The sequence below is a fragment of the Oncorhynchus gorbuscha genome, linkage group LG07, assembly GCF_021184085.1.
Source record: "Oncorhynchus gorbuscha isolate QuinsamMale2020 ecotype Even-year linkage group LG07, OgorEven_v1.0, whole genome shotgun sequence".
Classification (NCBI taxonomy): Eukaryota; Metazoa; Chordata; class Actinopteri; order Salmoniformes; family Salmonidae; genus Oncorhynchus; species Oncorhynchus gorbuscha.
The window spans coordinates 71,239,894-71,256,741 of NC_060179.1; the positions used below are offsets into that span (position 1 = coordinate 71,239,894).

At 47.4% G+C, this 16,848-nt stretch overlaps 1 protein-coding gene across 33 annotated transcripts in view; it reads right to left on the minus strand.

The window, feature by feature from the left end:
• The window catches only part of LOC124040314 (neurexin-1a), a 631,581-nt gene that overhangs the window by 255,740 nt on the left and 358,993 nt on the right, over positions 1 to 16,848 (minus strand). For 4 of the 33 annotated variants that reach the window (XM_046357408.1, XM_046357407.1, XM_046357406.1 and 1 more), the window contains exon 1: positions 3,071 to 4,323. The exons of the other annotated variants lie outside the window; for them this stretch is intronic. In XM_046357408.1, the coding sequence (XP_046213364.1) occupies positions 3,071 to 3,377 (307 nt within the window). In that variant the 5' untranslated portion in view covers positions 3,378 to 4,323. Of the gene's footprint in view, positions 1 to 3,070; positions 4,324 to 16,848 lie in introns of those variants that run through there. 33 annotated transcript variants of the gene reach the window in all.

The window sequence follows — 16,848 nt, forward strand, 5'->3', positions numbered from 1 at the left end:
GAGATTAAGGAAAGGACCTGAAAATGTTTAATTGGTGCAGGTGAGAAAAGCTCCCTCTGGGTGTGTGTGTGTGTGTGTGTGTGTGTGTGTGTGTGTGTGTGTGTGTGTGTGTGTGTGTGTGTGTGTGTGTGTGTGTGTGTGTGTGTGTGTGTGTGTGTGTGTGTGTGTGTGTGTGTGTGTGTGTGTGTGTGTGTGTGTGTGTGCTCCCACCTCTCTGTGTGAGGAACGAGCAAATGCAAATGAAACTCCAGCACAGCATGTCTGGAATCAGGAAAAGGAAACTGGCTTTAAAAAAAAGTAACAAGCTTTGTCCTTGAGTCAGGCACTGTGTTGAACATACCATTGTGTGTGCCATTTCTCATTCATGAACCTCCTCACTGTGTGTCTTGGCTAATGTATATTCATTATTAATAAAGCTATGGATGTTTTCTGTACAGGCTACAAGTCACAGTCTAGCCAATAAGTACACAAGAAAAGATCAACTTAAATGCACCCCCCCACCACACACACACACACACACACACACACACACACACACACACACACACACACACACACACACACACACACACACACACACACACACACACACACACACACACACACACACACACACACACACACACACACACACACACACACACAGCACAGAACATCTCCCATTTACCTGTACACCTCCACCATCCAGACCTCATCCTATTCCCTCCACCTCCCCATCCAGACCTCATCCTATTTCCTCCACCTCCCCATCCAGACCTCATCCTATTCCCTCCACCTCCCCATCCAGACCTCATCCTATTTCCTCCACCTCCCCATCCAGACCTCATCCTATTTCCTCCTCCTCCCCATCCAGACCTCATCCTATTTTCTCCTCCTCCCCATCCAGACCTCATCCTATTTCCTCCACCTCCTTCCTCCCATCCACCTAATCCACATTGTTCTACCGACTCCCCTTCCATTCCTTCCTACATCATCTTCTTAGCATTGCTGTCCTTTCCATTTCTGAGGTAACCAAGCTGATTGAATCCAGGACACATTCATTGACCCTCTGAAAATGTGCCACCGCTCCTAAGTGTCTTAAACAGCTCAACCTACATACCTACATACGTTAGCTGCACACACACAGAGACAGAGAGAGAGAGAGAGAGAGAGAGAGAGAGAGAGAGAGAGAGAGAGAGAGAGAGAGAGAGAGAGAGAGAGAGAGAGAGAGAGAGAGAGAGAGAGAGAGAGAGAGAGAGAGAGAGAGAGAGAGAGAGAGAGAGAGAGAGAGAGAGAGAGAGAGAGAGAGAGAATATCCAGGCCAACTCAAACACATCAATCACATGACCTGTTTGTCAACATGTTACAGTAGTGTTTTATCATAGTTACGCCGCTATATATTGAGGAGGGTAATGCAATGCCTACACTAAATCCAACCGTGTAAAATCGACTGTTGTTGGATTGTATACAATGTAGAAAACACTGTTTGACTGCAGGGTGACACATTCTGTCCTCATGTTACTTTTGTTTATTCGTAATGACACCATACTATACAGAGGAGGATAGTGCAATGCCTACACTGATCCAGGGCATCTCTACAGCGCACACTCCACAATGTTAGACGACTAAGGATTAGGTCATCCTGAGTGTCTGGACTGTATACACAGTGTGCCTCTAAGACCATGTGACACATTGTGTACTATCCTGTATCAATGGTTAATAACATTATGGATTTCCCCACATCTCCTAGTGGAGAATCATGACATCAATTACACGGCTATTAGTCTGAAAATAGAGAACATTTATCGCTAATGTGGCATCCCCATACCCATTCACATCCATAATCACAGTCAGGCACACACACACACTCCAATAGATCACATATAGTAGGAAATGGGGGATATATAAGAGCAATTCCCAGTAGTTGACACTTTATCTAATGGGCTATCTTCACAAGCAGGGACCAACAAGGACCTAAATGCCATTATAGGGTAGAGGGCTCCTCTCTCTCTCTCTCTCTCTCTCTCTCTCTCTCTCTCTCTCTCTCTCTCTCTCTCTCTCTCTCTCTCTCTCTCTCTCTCTCTCTCTCTCTCTCTCTCTCTCTCTCTCTCTCTCTCTCTCTCTCTCTCTCTCTCACACACACACACACACTCACACACACAGCATCCTGCCTCTATTGCTTTAAGTCCAATGCACATTTGCCTCTCTATCACCCCCCGGGGGCAAGAGTGAGCACTACACCACAACCCTGTAATCCTGTCTTATCTGGCTGTGGCCGATGCACCACAGAGCATCTGGAGAGAGGGATAGGGATAATCTGAGGCGCCATGTAGGGAGAGAGAGAGAGAGAGAGAGAGAGAGAGAGAGAGAGAGAGAGAGAGAGAGAGAGAGAGAGAGAGAGAGAGGGTGTAGCCAGGGGACAAATTGGGGAGAGATGGATATAGGAGGAAGGCTACAGTAATGGTTCAAGGAAAATATCATTATTGTATTGCGGCAGGTAGCTTAGCAGTTAAGATCGTTGGTAGTCCAAAAATCGGCCAATGTGCCCTTGAACAAGGCATTTAACCCTGATTGCTAATGTAAGTCACTCTGGATAACAGCGTCTGGTTGCTGTACAATGTAAATGTTTTGCTGCAAATTAACAATAAAATGTCTCCAATAGACAAGTTGCTCACCGCAGAACCTGGACTTGATGATGGGGAAAAGAGCTGTAAGGGACCAGAATAAATCTACACTCAATGAGCACCAAACAAAACCAAATATAAATAAAATACTTCTCCAAAAGACAACTAGTTCATCCCAGTAATTGGACTGTAAGAAGTAGAAAGAGGCCACAGGGGCCCAAAATAAAACTTGCCCCACAGAGCGTAGGAAGATGGTGACGGCATGTGGCATACATTGTGGTCCTCGGTGACTCAGTTAGTAGAGCATGGTGCTTGTACCACCAGGATCGTGGGTTTGATTCCAGCTGGGGCCACCCATAGGAAAATGTATGCACACACTACTGTAAATGGCTTTGAAAGCCTCTGCTAATTGGTTTATAGAAACTGTCAGATAGAGCCGAGGTGGTCAGAGTAGAAAGGATACTTACTGTGGCCTGCCCGTAGCAAGGCGGCAGGCGGTCTATGGATGGCGATAGGCACGGAATGGTGACGCTTGCCCCCATGGTTGAGGTGAATGTGGTGGTGGCCCTCCACTGCTTCTGTGCCTCCCCCTGGTGGCCCCGAGTGAGGCCCAGATCCAGCCACACACCCCAGGGCCAGAGCAGTCATCCAGAGAACCAGGCAGACAGGAGAGACAGGGGAGATAGACGAGGTCAAGCCCCAGCAGAGGTGCTCCTGCCTGGGCCTCGAGGGGCCAGGGGTGGGGGCAAGCTTTGTCCTCCAACTTTCCAACATGGTTCCCCGAGAGGCCAGCAAGGCGAGTTGAGGATAAAGGTTTGGGACCCTAGTGATGAGCCCAATGGCCCATAGTCCCCTTAGTACCCTGCCAACACAATGCTCTCTCGCCACTCACAAAACCCAAGACACTCACACTGTCGACCAACCAACAAATCCACAGAGAATCCACAGCAGAAAAGAGCTAATCACGGACAAATTTAGGGAAAAGAAAAGAGTGCCTTCTTGCACTTTTTCCGTTGGGTTATGAAATCCACAAGGGTACAAAGGTAACCATGGAAGAAGTACGATCATTCATTGTGGAGAAAAAGAGGGGAGGAAAAAATATGCACTCAAGAAATTAGGACACACTCCTCAAACAGCTTCTGAGAAATCTCATACTGCTCCAATTCCCCTATCACACTTCCTCGCTCGCGTTCTCTCTCTCCTTTTCTCTCACTTCTTATTCTGCGAGGAAGAGCTCACAGAATCAAATGGGTAATTTTCTCCTCTCAAAAAATGATATAACTCCCGAAAATCCACATTGAATATCAGCCTCAGATTTTGAGGGGAAAAAACATCACAGGCACAATTTCAACATCTCCTTAATCAAAGCAAATGGAATGTTCCCTCCTTCCAAGTTTTCCCTCACTGTTCTCCTTCCTGTTTTCAGAGGATGTCTAGAGGAATCTGAGTACATCCGAAGTAAAGCTTTAAAATTTGCTTGTGGTGGTGGGCAGCGGCTGTCGAGAGGGTGGCGCGGGAATGGTTGTACCTGCGAGGTGTGCCAAGCCTCGCTCCTAGAGGTTCCCTCTACTCTCCCTGCAGTACCCAGTAGAGAGGCAACGACGCGGCAGCACTGAGAGAGAGTGGCTGCTCTGTATACGGAGCCACACACACCTCTCTCTCACACACTCACAGGCTGAGAAACAGGCAGCAATGGCTTCAGCGAGCGAGCGCAACTCCAGCAAGATGTGCGCAAGAGGAGGAGAGAGAGGATGAGAGAGAGAGAGAGAGGGAGGGAGAGAGGGAGGAAGGAGGGGGAGCTTCAACAGCCAGCCACGGAGCAGGAGGGAGAGGGTCTATGCAAATGAACAGGCTCCACACAGCGAATCAGTGCAGCCAGAGAGCATTGCAGAGGAAGAGCCTATTTTGGGTGAAAATAAGCTGGGGATGTGGGGCTTCATCTCTCTCTTTCTATCCACTGGACAGACAGACACTGATGGGCAGTGAATGGAGGAGAGGGAAAGGGAGAGATACAGCTTTTCAGGCTGGTCTTTGTTCATGTTATTTATCTCCCCCTCTTTCTCCCTCTCTCTAGTGCTCTTCCTCTCTCTAGTTCTCTCCCTCTCTCCCGTTCTCTCCCTCTCTCTAGTTCTCTTCCTCTCTAGTTCTCTCCGTCTCTCTCGTTATCCCTCTCTCTAGTTCTCTCCCTCTTTCTCGTTATCCCTCTCTTTAGTTCTCTCCCTCTCTCTAGTTCTCTCCCTCTCTCTAGTTCTCTCCTTCTCTCTAGTTCTCTCCTTCTCTCAAGTTATCTCCCTCTTTCTAGTTATCCCTCTCTCTAGTTCTCTCCCTCTTTCTCGTTATCCCTCTCTTTAGTTCTCTCCCTCTCTCTAGTTCTCTCCCTCTCTCTAGTTCTCTCCTTCTCTCTAGTTCTCTCCCTCTCTCTAGTTCTCTCCTTCTCTCTAGTTCTCTCCTTCTCTCAAGTTATCTCCCTCTTTCTAGTTATCCCTCTCTCTAGTTCTCTCCCTCTTTCTCGTTATCCCTCTCTTTAGTTCTCTCCCTCTCTCTAGTTCTCTCCCTCTCTCTAGTTCTCTCCTTCTCTCTAGTTCTCTCCCTCTCTCTAGTTCTCTTCCTTCTCTCTAGTTCTCTCCTTCTCTCTAGTTCTCTCCTCTCTCTAGTTCTCTCCTTCTCTCTAGTTCTATCCCTCTCTCTAGTTCTCTTCCTCTCTCTAGTTCTCTCCCTCTCTCTAGTTATCTCCCTCTCTCTAGTTATCCCTTTCTTTCTCCCTCTCTCTAGTTCTCTCCCTCTCTCTAATTATCCCTCTCTTTAGTTATCTCCCTCTCTCTAGTTATCCCTCTCTTTAGTTATCTCCCTCTCTCTAGTTATCCCTCTCTTTTGTTCTCTCCATCTCTCTAGTTCTCTCCTTCTCTCTAGTTATCTCCCTCTCTCTAGTTATCCCTTTCTTTCTCCCTCTCTCTAGTTCTCTCCCTCTCTCTAATTATCCCTCTCTCTAGTTACCCCTCTCTTTAGTTATCTCCCTCTTTCTAGTTATCCCTCTCTCTAGTTCTCTCCCTCTTTCTCGTTATCCCTCTCTTTAGTTCTCTCCCTCTCTCTAGTTCTCTCCCTCTCTCTAGTTCTCTCCTTCTCTCTAGTTCTCTCCTTCTCTCTAGTTCTCTCCCGCTCTCTAGTTATCCCTATATTTAGTTTTCTCCCTCTCTCTAGTTATCCCTATATTTAGTTCTCTCCCTCTCTCTAGTTATCCCTCTCTTTAGTTATCTTCCTCTCTCTAGTTATCCCTCTCTTTAGTTATCTCCCTCTCTCTAGTTATTCCTCTCTTTACTTATCTTCCTCTCTCTAGTTATCCCTCTCTCTAGTTCTCTCCCTCTCTCTAGTTATCCCTATATTTAGTTCTCTCCCTCTCTCTAGTTATCCCTATATTTAGTTCTCTCCCTCCTCTAGTTATCCCTATATTTAGTTCTCTCCCTCTGTCTAGTTATCCCTATATTTAGTTATCTCCCTCTCTCTAGTTCTCTCCCTCTCTCTAGTTATCTCCCTCTCTCTAGTTATCCCTCTATTTAGTTATCTCCCTCTCTCTAGTTCTCTCCCTCTCTCTAGTTATCCCTATATCTAGATCTCTTCCTCTCTCTAGTTCTCTCCCTCTCTCTAGCTATCCCTCTTTCTAGTTCTCTCCCTCTTTCTAGTTATCCCTCTCTCTCGTTCTCTCCTCTTTCTAGTTCTCTCCCTCTTTCTAGTTCTCTCCCTCTCTCTAGTTCTCTCCCTCTCTCTAGTTCTCTCCTCTCTCTAGTTCTCTCCCTCTCTCTAGTTCTCTCCCTCTCTCTAGTTCTCTCCCTCTCTCTAGTTCTCTCCCTCTCTAGTTCTCTCCCTCTTTCTAGTTCTCTCCCTCTCTCTAGTTCTCTCCCTCTCCTAGTTTCTCTAGTTAGTTCTCTCCTCTCTCTAGTTTCTCCCTCTATTCTAGTTATCTCCCTCTCTCTAGTTTCTCCCTCTCTCTAGTTATCCCTCTCTCTAGTTCTCTCCCTCTCTCTAGTTCTCTCCCTCTCTCTAGTTCTCTCCCTCTCTAGTTCTCTCCCTCTTCTAGTTCTCTCCCTCTCTCTAGTTCTCTCCCTCTCTCTAGTTCTCTCCCTCTCTCTAGTTCTCTCCTCTCTCTAGTTCTCTCCCTCTTTCTAGTTCTCTCCCTCTCTCTAGTTCTCTCCCTCTTTCTAGTTCTCTCCCTCTCTCTAGTTCTCTCCCTCTCTCTAGTTATCCCTAGTTCTCTAGTTCTCTCCCTCTTCTAGTTCTCTCCCTCTCTCTAGTTCTCTCCCTTTTCTAGTTCTCTCCCTCTCTCTAGTTCTCTCCCTCTTCTAGTTCTCTCCCTCTTCTAGTTCTCTCCCTCTCTCTAGTCTCTCTCCTCCTCTCTCTAGTTCTCTCCCTCTCTCTAGTTCTCTCCCTCTCTCTAGTTCTCCCTCTCTCTAGTTCTCTCCCTCTTTCTAGTTCTCTCCCCTCTCTCTCTAGTTCTCTCCTCTTTCTAGTTCTCTCCCTCTCTCTAGTTCTCTCCTCTCTCTAGTTCTCTCTCCTAGTTCTCTCCCTCTAGTTCCTCTCTCTAGTTCTCTCCCTCTCTCTAGTTCTCTCCCTCTCTCTAGTTCTCTCCCTCTCTCTAGTTCTCTCCCTCTCTCTAGTTCTCTCCCTCTCTCTAGTTCTCTCCCTCTCTCTAGTTCTCTCCTCTCTCTAGTTCTCTCCCTCTCTCTAGTTCTCTCCCTCTCTCTAGTTCTCTCCCTCTCTCTAGTTCTCTCCCTCTCTCTAGTTCTCTCCTCTCTCTAGTTCTCTCCCTCTCTCTAGTTCTCTCCCTCTCTCTAGTTCTCTCCCTCTTTCTAGTTCTCTCCTCTCTCTAGTTCTCTCCTCTCTCTAGTTCTCTCCCTCTCTCTAGTTCTCCCTCTCTCTAGTTCTCTCCCTCTCTCTAGTTTCTCCCTCTCTTTAGTTCTCTCCCTCTCTCTAGTTATCCCTCTCTCTAGTTCTCTCCTCTCTCTAGTTTATCCCTCTCTCTAGTTCTCTCCCTCTCTCTAGTTCTCTCCTCTCTCTAGTTCTCTCCCTCTCTCTAGTTATCTCCCTCTCTAGTTCTCTCCCTCTCTCTAGTTATCTCTAGTTCCTATCTAGTTCTCTCCCTCTCTCTAGTTATCCCTCTATTTAGTTCTCTCCCTCTGTCTAGTTATCCCTCTATTTAGTTCTCTCCCTCTCTAGTCTTTCTAGTTCTCTCCTCTCTAGTTCTCTCCCTCTCTCTAGTTATCTCTCCCTCTCTCTAGTTATCCCTATCTCTAGTTCTCTCCCTCTCTCTAGTTCTCCCCTCTTTCTAGTTCTCTAGTTCCCTCTTTCTAGTTCTCTAGTTCTATCTAGTTCTCTCTCTAGTTATCCCTCTATAGTTATCTCCCTCTTTCTAGTTATCCCTCTCTAGTTCTCTCCTCTCTAGTTCTCTCCCTCTTTCTAGTTCTCCTCTCTCTAGTTCTCTCCTCTTTCTAGTTCTCTCCCTCTCTCTAGTTCTCTCCCTCTTTCTAGTTCTCTCCCTCTCTCTAGTTCTCTCCCTCTCTCTAGTTATCCCTTTCTCTAGTTCTCTCCCTCTATCTAGTTATCTCCCTCTTTCTAGTTATCCCTCTCTCTTGTTCTCTCCTCTTTCTAGTTCTCTCCCTCTTTCTAGTTCTCTCCCTCTCTCTAGTTCTCTCCCTCTCTCTAGTTATCCCTTTCTCTAGTTCTCTCCCTCTATCTAGTTATCTCCCTCTTTCTAGTTATCCCTCTCTCTAGTTCTCTCCTCTTTCTAGTTCTCTCCCTCTCTCTAGTTCTCTCCCTCTCTCTAGTTCTCTCCCTCTCTCTAGTTCTCTCCCTCTCTCTAGTTCTCTCCCTCTTTCTAGTTCTCTCCCTCTCTATTTCTCCCTCTCTCTCTGTGTAGAGAGTATAGGTTCGGTCCTATAGAGATGGGGAATCAGAACCTGGTGGTGTGGTCCAACGGTCCGATGGTCCCCATCGAGGGGAGCAGTAGTTGTGTTGGCTGGCGGGCCTGATGGCTTCTCAGCAGCCAATCACAGAGCCATTTAATGACTCCCTCCTCACTTCCCCCCACGCTGCAGCTTCGAAGTGAAGAAAATAAAAACATCTATTTTTCTCCTATTTTTCTCCTATCCTCCGAGCTGGCGCTCTAATGTCCAGACCATCTGCAGCCCCAGCTAAACATTAGGGAAAAGGGGGAACGCTACGAAGGATGGGAAGGATAAAATGTGGATCACGCAGCACACACACACGCACACGCACACACACACAAACACAGAGCTTGGCAGTAAGTGGAGAGCTGTCCACAGAAGTCAGTCCATGCTCACCAGGCTCATAAAAACCCATTCATTCCCTCACCAGAGAGCTATCACAGCAGAGAGAATGACTGGGAGAGCTTGAGGGTTAAGGGGGTACAGAGAACATGTGGGCATACATCTCTGACTGCTGATAAACACTACACAGCAGAGCCCAGGATATATATTCTGTGCTGCTCTGTGATGTTCAATGCTGCAGTGTCTGTGCTTAGAGGTTCTGGCTCAGTAGTCTGTGCTCAGTGCTTCTCAGTGGGTCCAGGACTAAAGAACGTAAAGGTTCTGGCTCAGTGGTCTGTGCTCAGTGCTTCTCAGTGGGTCCAGGACTAAAGAACGTAAAGGATCTGGCTCAGTGGTCTGTGCTCAGTGCTTCTTAGTGGGTCCAGGACTAAAGAACTTAAAGGTTCTGGCTCAGTGGTCTGTGCTCAGTGCTTCTCAGTGGGTCCAGGACTAAAGAATCAAACAGGCTAAAAGCTCAGATCAATGCTCCTCATTCAGTTCTTGGGATCCAAGGCTGATGCTCAGTCAAGCTCTGTCCTGTTGTCACGGTGGCGTTTGGACGACATCCTCTTTGGACCGCCATGGTGTTCTTTCACAGCTGGAGAGGAAGAAAAGCCCAACAGTGGCGCTGCTGCTGAGGCTGAGCTGATCTCATTGGGTCGCAGTGAGAGGAAAGGGGATAGGGGATAGGGGATAGAGGATAGAGGATAGAGGATAGAGGACAGGGAATAGAGGATAGGGGTTCGGGGACAGGTGATAGGGGATAGAGGATAGAGGATGGGGGATAGAGGATAGAGGATAGGGGATAGAGGATAGAGGATAGAGGATAGAGGATAGGGGATAGAGGATATGGAATAGAGGATAGAGGATAGGGGATGGGGGATAGAGGATAGGGGATAGAGGATAGGGGATAGAGGATATGGGACAGGGGACAGGAGGGGATAGGGGATAGGGGATAGGGGATAGAGGATAGAGGATAGGGGATAGAGGATAGGGGATAGGGGAAAGAGGATAGGGCATAGAGGATAGGGGATAGAGGATAGGGGATAGAGGATATGGGACAGGGGACAGAGGATAGAGGATAGGGGATAGGGGATAGAGGATAGAGGATAGAGGATAGAGGATAGAGGATAGGGGATAGAGGACAAGGAATAGAGGATAGGGGTTCGGGGACAGGTGATAGGGGATAGAGGATAGAGGATGGGGGATAGAGGATGGGGGATAGAGGATAGGGGATAGAGGATAGGGGATAGAGGATAGGGAATATAGGATAGGGGATAGAGGATAGAGGATAGGGGATAGGGAATGGAGGATAGAGGATAGGGGATAGGGGAAAGAGGATAGGGCATAGAGGATAGGGGATAGGGGAAAGAGGATAGGGGAAAGAGGATAGAGGATAGGGGAAAGAGGATATGGGATAGGGGATATGGGATAGGGGATAGATGATAGGGGATAGAGGATATGGGATAGAGGATAGGGGATAGAGGATAGGGGATAGAGGATAGGTAATAGATGATAGGGGATAGGGGATAGGGGATAGAGGATAGGGGATAGGGGAAAGAGGATAGAGGATGGGTGATAGAGGATGGGGGATAGGGGAGGATAGAGGATAGGGGATAGAGGATAGGGAATATAGGATAGGGGATAGAGGATAGAGGATAGGGGATAGGGAATGGAGGATAGAGGATAGGGGATAGGGGAAAGAGGATAGGGCATAGAGGATAGGGGATAGGGGAAAGAGGATAGAGGATAGGGGAAAGAGGATATGGGATAGGGGATATGGGATAGGGGATAGAGGATAGAGGATAGGGGACAGAGGATAGAGGATATGGGATAGGGGATATGGGATAGGGGATAGAATATAGAGGATAGAGGATATGGGATAGAGGATAGGGGATAGAGGATAGGGTATAGAGGATAGGGAATAGAGGATAGGGGATAGAGGATAGAGGATAGGGGATAGGGAATGGAGGATAGAGGATAGGGGATAGGGGAAAGAGGATAGGGCATAGAGGATAGGGGATAGGGGAAAGAGGATAGGGGAAAGATGATAGAGGATAGGGGATAGAGGATATGGGATAGAGGATAGGGGACAGAGGATAGAGGATATGCGATAGGGGATAGAGGATAGGGGACAGAGGATAGAGGATATGGGATAGAGGATAGGGGATAGAGGATATGGGATAGAGGATAGGGGACAGAGGATAGAGGATAGGGGACAGAGGATAGAGGATATGGGATAGGGGATAGAGGATAGGGGATAGAGGATATGGGATAGAGGATAGGAGACAGAGGATAGAGGATATGGGATAGGGGATAAAGGATAGGGAATACTGATACTTTTCATGGTTGCAGAGAAAGTAATCTTAGCAGGTGGACACAAGGGGGATAATACATCCTTTTTCTTCCATTCTTTTTTGTCTTATTCTACTTGGTTGTCCATAGGAAACCAAAGCAAATGCTGAAAGAGGAACCAAAGACAACTTGGATTGGAAATGCTTCACTTTTTCCAACAGTTGGACAAATTCAAATAAAGTTCTGAAGAGGACACACTTTTCAGAAACTGTTGAATTTGCTAACACAACAGATGCTGCGAAAGTGAGAAGACAGAAAGTGAGAACTTCCTCTCAACACTTTATATAGGGTAACCACCTGGTGTTACTGAATCAGCTATACACAACCTCCACCAAGAGAGAGAGAGCTCCATCCTTCCTCATTTGCAACCCTTGAAACTGAGTGCCGCACCTGCTGAATATGTTTACCCTAATTATGATCAGTATTAATGAAGTGTTTGTGTGTGTGTGTCTGTGTGTGTGTTGTGGTGTGTGTTTAATAATCATTCTCAGGGCTGCAATCTGCATAATTACAGCTAATAATACAATCTATCAGGCCCACATGCTTCACAAGGACATGAGTCTGACTCCCTAAATCCCAACTCACAGGTAAACTTTTTCATGGCAACAACAACTTGGTGACAAATCGTGTCTAACAAGAGTGATACCTGCTTTGAATCACACATCATTCAGGTCTGATTGGGTGTCCTAACAGAATGACACAAACTGATTGAGTATGCATCCCCTGAAGCTAGATGATGTCACCAGTCAGGTATGTGGTGACTATACCTCGGCCAGGTTTTGTATCCGTTACTTGTTACATGGATACCACCATGTGGCAGTATAGCAGTACTGCAACAACATTGCTTGTGTAGCTTAGAAAATATTTCAGGCTGATGTAGGTGTGTTCCTATAATAGCTCTGTGTATGTCCCATAGCTATAGATAGAGTGTGTGTCTCATAGCTATAGATAGAGGACTTATCATGCTGTGCCATAATAGCATCTGTGACAGCATGAGCTCCACTTGACCTACCTCTCTGATTTGGTCCTGCCGTACATACCTATACGTACGCTACGGTCACAAGACGCAGGCCTCCTAATTGTCCCTAGAATTTCTAAGCAAACAGCTGGAGGCAGGGCTTTCTCCTATAGAGCTCCATTTTTATGGAACGGTCTGCCTACCCATGTCAGAGAGCAAATCGGTCTCAACCTTTAGAGGAACTGAAGACTCATCTCTTCAGTGGGTCATATGATTGAGTGTAGTCTGGCCCAGGAGTGGGAAGGTGAACGGAAAGGCTCTGGAGCAAATAACCGCCCTTGCTGTCTCTGCCTGGACGGTTCCCCTTTTCCACTGGGATTCTCTGCCTCTAACCCACACGGGGGCTGAGTCACTGGCTTGCTGGGGCTCTCTGTGCCGTCCCTGGGGGAGAACGTCACCTGGGTGGGTTGATTCACTGTTGTGGTCGGCCTGTAGGGTTCCCCCACCCCTTGGGTTGTACCTCGGAGATCTTTGTGGGCTATACACAACCTTGTCTCAGGATGGTAAGTTGGTGGTTGAAGATTTCCCTCTAGTGGTGTGGGGGCTGTGCTTTGGCAAAGTGGGTGGGGTTATATCCTTCCTGTTTGGCCCTGTCCGGGGGTGTCCTCGGATGGGGCCACAGTGTCTCCTGACCCCTCCTGTCTCAGCCTCCAGTTTAGGGTCAGTTTGTTTATCTGGAGTACTTCTCCTGTCCTATTCGGTGTCCTGTGTAAATCTAAGTCTAAGTTTCTTTCTCTCTCTCGGAGGACCTGAGCCCTAGAACCATGCCCCAGGACTACCTGACATGATGACTCCTTGCTGTCCCCAGTCCACCTGGCCATGCTGCTGCTCCAGTTTGTGGCCTGGGTTTAAGGACCATGTCCCAGGACTACCTGACATGAGGACTCCTTGCTGTCCCCAGTCCACCTGGCCATGCTCCTGCTCCAGTTTCAACTGTTCTGCCTCCTAAATTCAACCATGCTGGTCATTTTGAACATTTGAACATCTTGGCAACGTTCTGTTATAATCTCCACCTGGCACAGCCAGAAGAGGACTGGGGCCACAGAATGACCACATATGCTCTCTCTAATTCTCTCTTTCTTTCTCTCTCTCGGAGGACCTGAGCCCTAGGATGTGCCCCAGGACTACCTGACATGATGGTGACTGTCCCCAGTCCATCTGACTGTTTTGCTGCTCCAGTTTCAACTGTTCTGCCTTACATTATTTGACCATGCTGGTCATTTATGAACATTTGAACATCTTGGTCATGTTCTGTTATAATCTCTAGCACAGCCAAAAGGATGGCCACCCCACATAGCCCGGTTCCTGATCTAGGTTTCTTCCTAGGTTTTGGCCTTTCTAGGAGTTTTTCCTAGCCACCGTGCTTTTACATGCATTGTTTGCTGTTTGGGGTTTTAGGCTGGGTTTCTGTACAGCACTTTGAGATATCAGCTGATGTACGAAGGGCTATATAAATAAATTTGATTTGATTTGATTTGATTTGACTGATCCCTCCTGATGACCCGGTTGGACATGACTCCAACAGGGTCACCAGGAGGGATCAGCTAATGAAGTTGGAAGTCCCACTCACTTGACCACATTAATATGGCGCTGCCTCAATGGCGCTGCCCATGCTAATACTGCCTTTTGGCCACTAGAGGCCTGTCTCATTCTCTATGGGATATCCCAAATGGCACCCCTCTGGCCTATGAGCCCTGGTCAAAAGTAGTACACTATAAAGGAAATATGGTGCCATCCGGAACGCAGCCTATCTCTCTGTGAGGGGATAAGTGGTACAACAGCATGGCAGTAACTGTCAGACCAGCACCTCCAGTAAACTTCTAATGAAATTAGGGAAAGAGAGATAAACAGGAGGGGGCAGGTGACTATGGAGGTGTGTGTACTGTGTTTACTTTTCCGTAGAGAGCAGAGGAAGGAGGGGGGATATACAGTATAGAGAGGTCAGAGAGAGAGAGAGCAGAGCAAAGAGACCAGAGAGAGAGACCAGAGAGAGAGAGAGAGAGAGAGAGAGAGAGGTCAAAGCCCTGTCACCCCTACATATTCTCTAAGGAAAATGGTTTTGTGAAAAGGCTTTTCATTTAAAAAACATGTATTTAACCTTTATTTAACTAGGAAAAATACATCCTTCTGTTTTTCTTCCAGAATGTTTGTCTTATTCTACTTGGTTGTCCACAAGAAACCAAAGCAAGAGGAATACCTATCTAAGAATGCTGTTCATTGACTACAGCTCAGCATTCAACATCATAGTACCCCCCAAACTTATCATTAAGCTTGAGACCCTGGGTCTCGATCCTGCCCTGTCCAGCTTGGTCCTGGACTTCCTGACGGGCCGCCCCCAGGTGGTGAAGGTAGGAAACAACATCTCCACTCCGATGATCTTCAACACTGGGGCCCCACAAGGGTGCGTTCTCAGCCCCCTCCTATACTCCCTGATCTCTCATGACTGCATGGCCATGCACGCCTCCAACTCAATCATCAAGTTTGCGGACGACACTACAGTGGTAGGCTTGATTACCAACAACGACGAGACGGCCTACAGGGAGGAGGTGAGGACCCTTAGAGTGTGGTGTCAGGAAAATAACCTCTCGCTCAATGTCATCAAAACAAAAGAGATGATAGTGGACTTCAGGAAACAGTGAAGGGAGCACCCCTCTATCCACATCGATGGGACAGCAGTGGAGAATGTGGAAAGTTTTAAGTTCCTCGGCATACACATCACAGACAAACTGAATTGGTCCACTCACACTGACAGCGTCGTGAAGAAGGCGCAGCAGCGCCTCTTCAACCTCAGGAGGCTGAAGAAATTTGGCTTGTCACCAAAAGCACTCACAAACTTCTACAGATGCACAATCGAGAGCATCCTGTCAGGCTGTATCACCGCCTGGTACGGCAACTGCACCGCCCACAACCGCAGGGCTCTCAGAGGGTGGTGTGGTCTGCACAACGCATCACCGAGGCAAACTACCTGCCCTCCAAGACACCTACAACACCCGATGTCACAGGAAGGGAAAAAAAGATCATCAAGGACAATAACCTCCCGAGCCACTGCCTGTTCACCCCGGGACAAAGCTGGGAAAGAGAGATTGAAAAGCAGCTTCTATCTCAAAGCCATCCGATTGTTAAACAGCCACCACTAGCACAGAGAGGCGGCTGCCTACCTACAGACTTGATATCACTGGCCACTTTAATAACTGGAACGAACACTAGTCACTTCAATAATGTTTACATACCTCGCATTTCTCATCTCATATGTATATACTATATACTGCATCCTTAACTATCAATCTATTCTTCACTATCTATTGCATCTTAGCCGCTCTGTCACTGCTCATCCATATATTTATACTTATATAAACAAAAATACACACATTCCTTTACTAGATTGTGTGTATTTTTGTTTATTTGTGGAATTGTTAGATATTACCTGTTAGATACTGCTGCACTGCTGTCGGAACTAGAAGCACAAGCATTTCACTACACTCACAATAACATCTGCTAACCAGGTGTATGTGATAAATAAAATTGGATTTGCATGTCAGTTAAGAACAAATGATTATTTACACTAATGGCCTACCCCGGCCAAACCCTAACGACACGAGGCCAATTGTGTGCCACCCAATGGGACTCCCAATCACCGCCGGATGTGATTCAGCTTGGAAACGAACCAGGGTCTGTAGTGACGCCTCTAGCTCCAAGATGCAGTGCCTTAGAGCGCTGCGCCACTCATGAGCCCTAGGTTGATTCCAGGCTGCTCCTTTCCAAGCTTTTAACTTTGTGCTCGGCACCTGTGCATGTGTACTATCATATGCTCAAAACCAGCTATTGTTCCCTCTCTTCATTGTCTATCTCTTTATTTTCTCAACTGAATCTGCAAGTACAGTTGTTCCCTTTGTCCGGTCCTTTGTTTATAATCCCCAGGAAAATAAACTGAGGTCATACTGTTGGCTGTTCAACCTCCAAACCAAGTGGTGGATAGCACAGATGGGATTTATACTAGGTGTGTGATACTCTCCTCAGAGAGAGAGAGCGAGGGAGGGGAATGAAAGAGAGAACGAGAGAGAAAGAACAAGTCCCAGTTAAGCACCTCTAAGACAGAGGAGTGCAGACGCAGTACTGTGCGATGATGAGACGAGCGTGGAGGAGTGTAGAGGTGGAGATGGAGAGGAGGAGAGGAGAGGGAGAGGAGGCAGATAGTAGGAGGTGGGTGGTGTGGGTTTAACTGACTGACCAGCAGGGCCTTTAAATCAAGAGAAGAGCTCTCAGGCAGCACTTTATATCACAACCATGGAGAGACTACAGTCTGGCTCATTAGAGGGAGAGGGGATGAGAGAGAAAGAGAGAGAGCAATAGAGAGAGGGGTGTGGGGAGAGAGGAGAGAGAAAGAGAGAGACATAGATCGAGAGAGGGGTGTGGGGAGAGAGGAGAGAGAAAGAGAGAGAACAATAGAGAGTGGGGTGTGGGGAGAGAGGAGAGAGAAAGAGAGAGACATAGATCGAGAGAGGGGTGTGGGGAGAGAGGAGAGAGAAAGAGAGAGAACAATAGAGAGTGGGGTGTG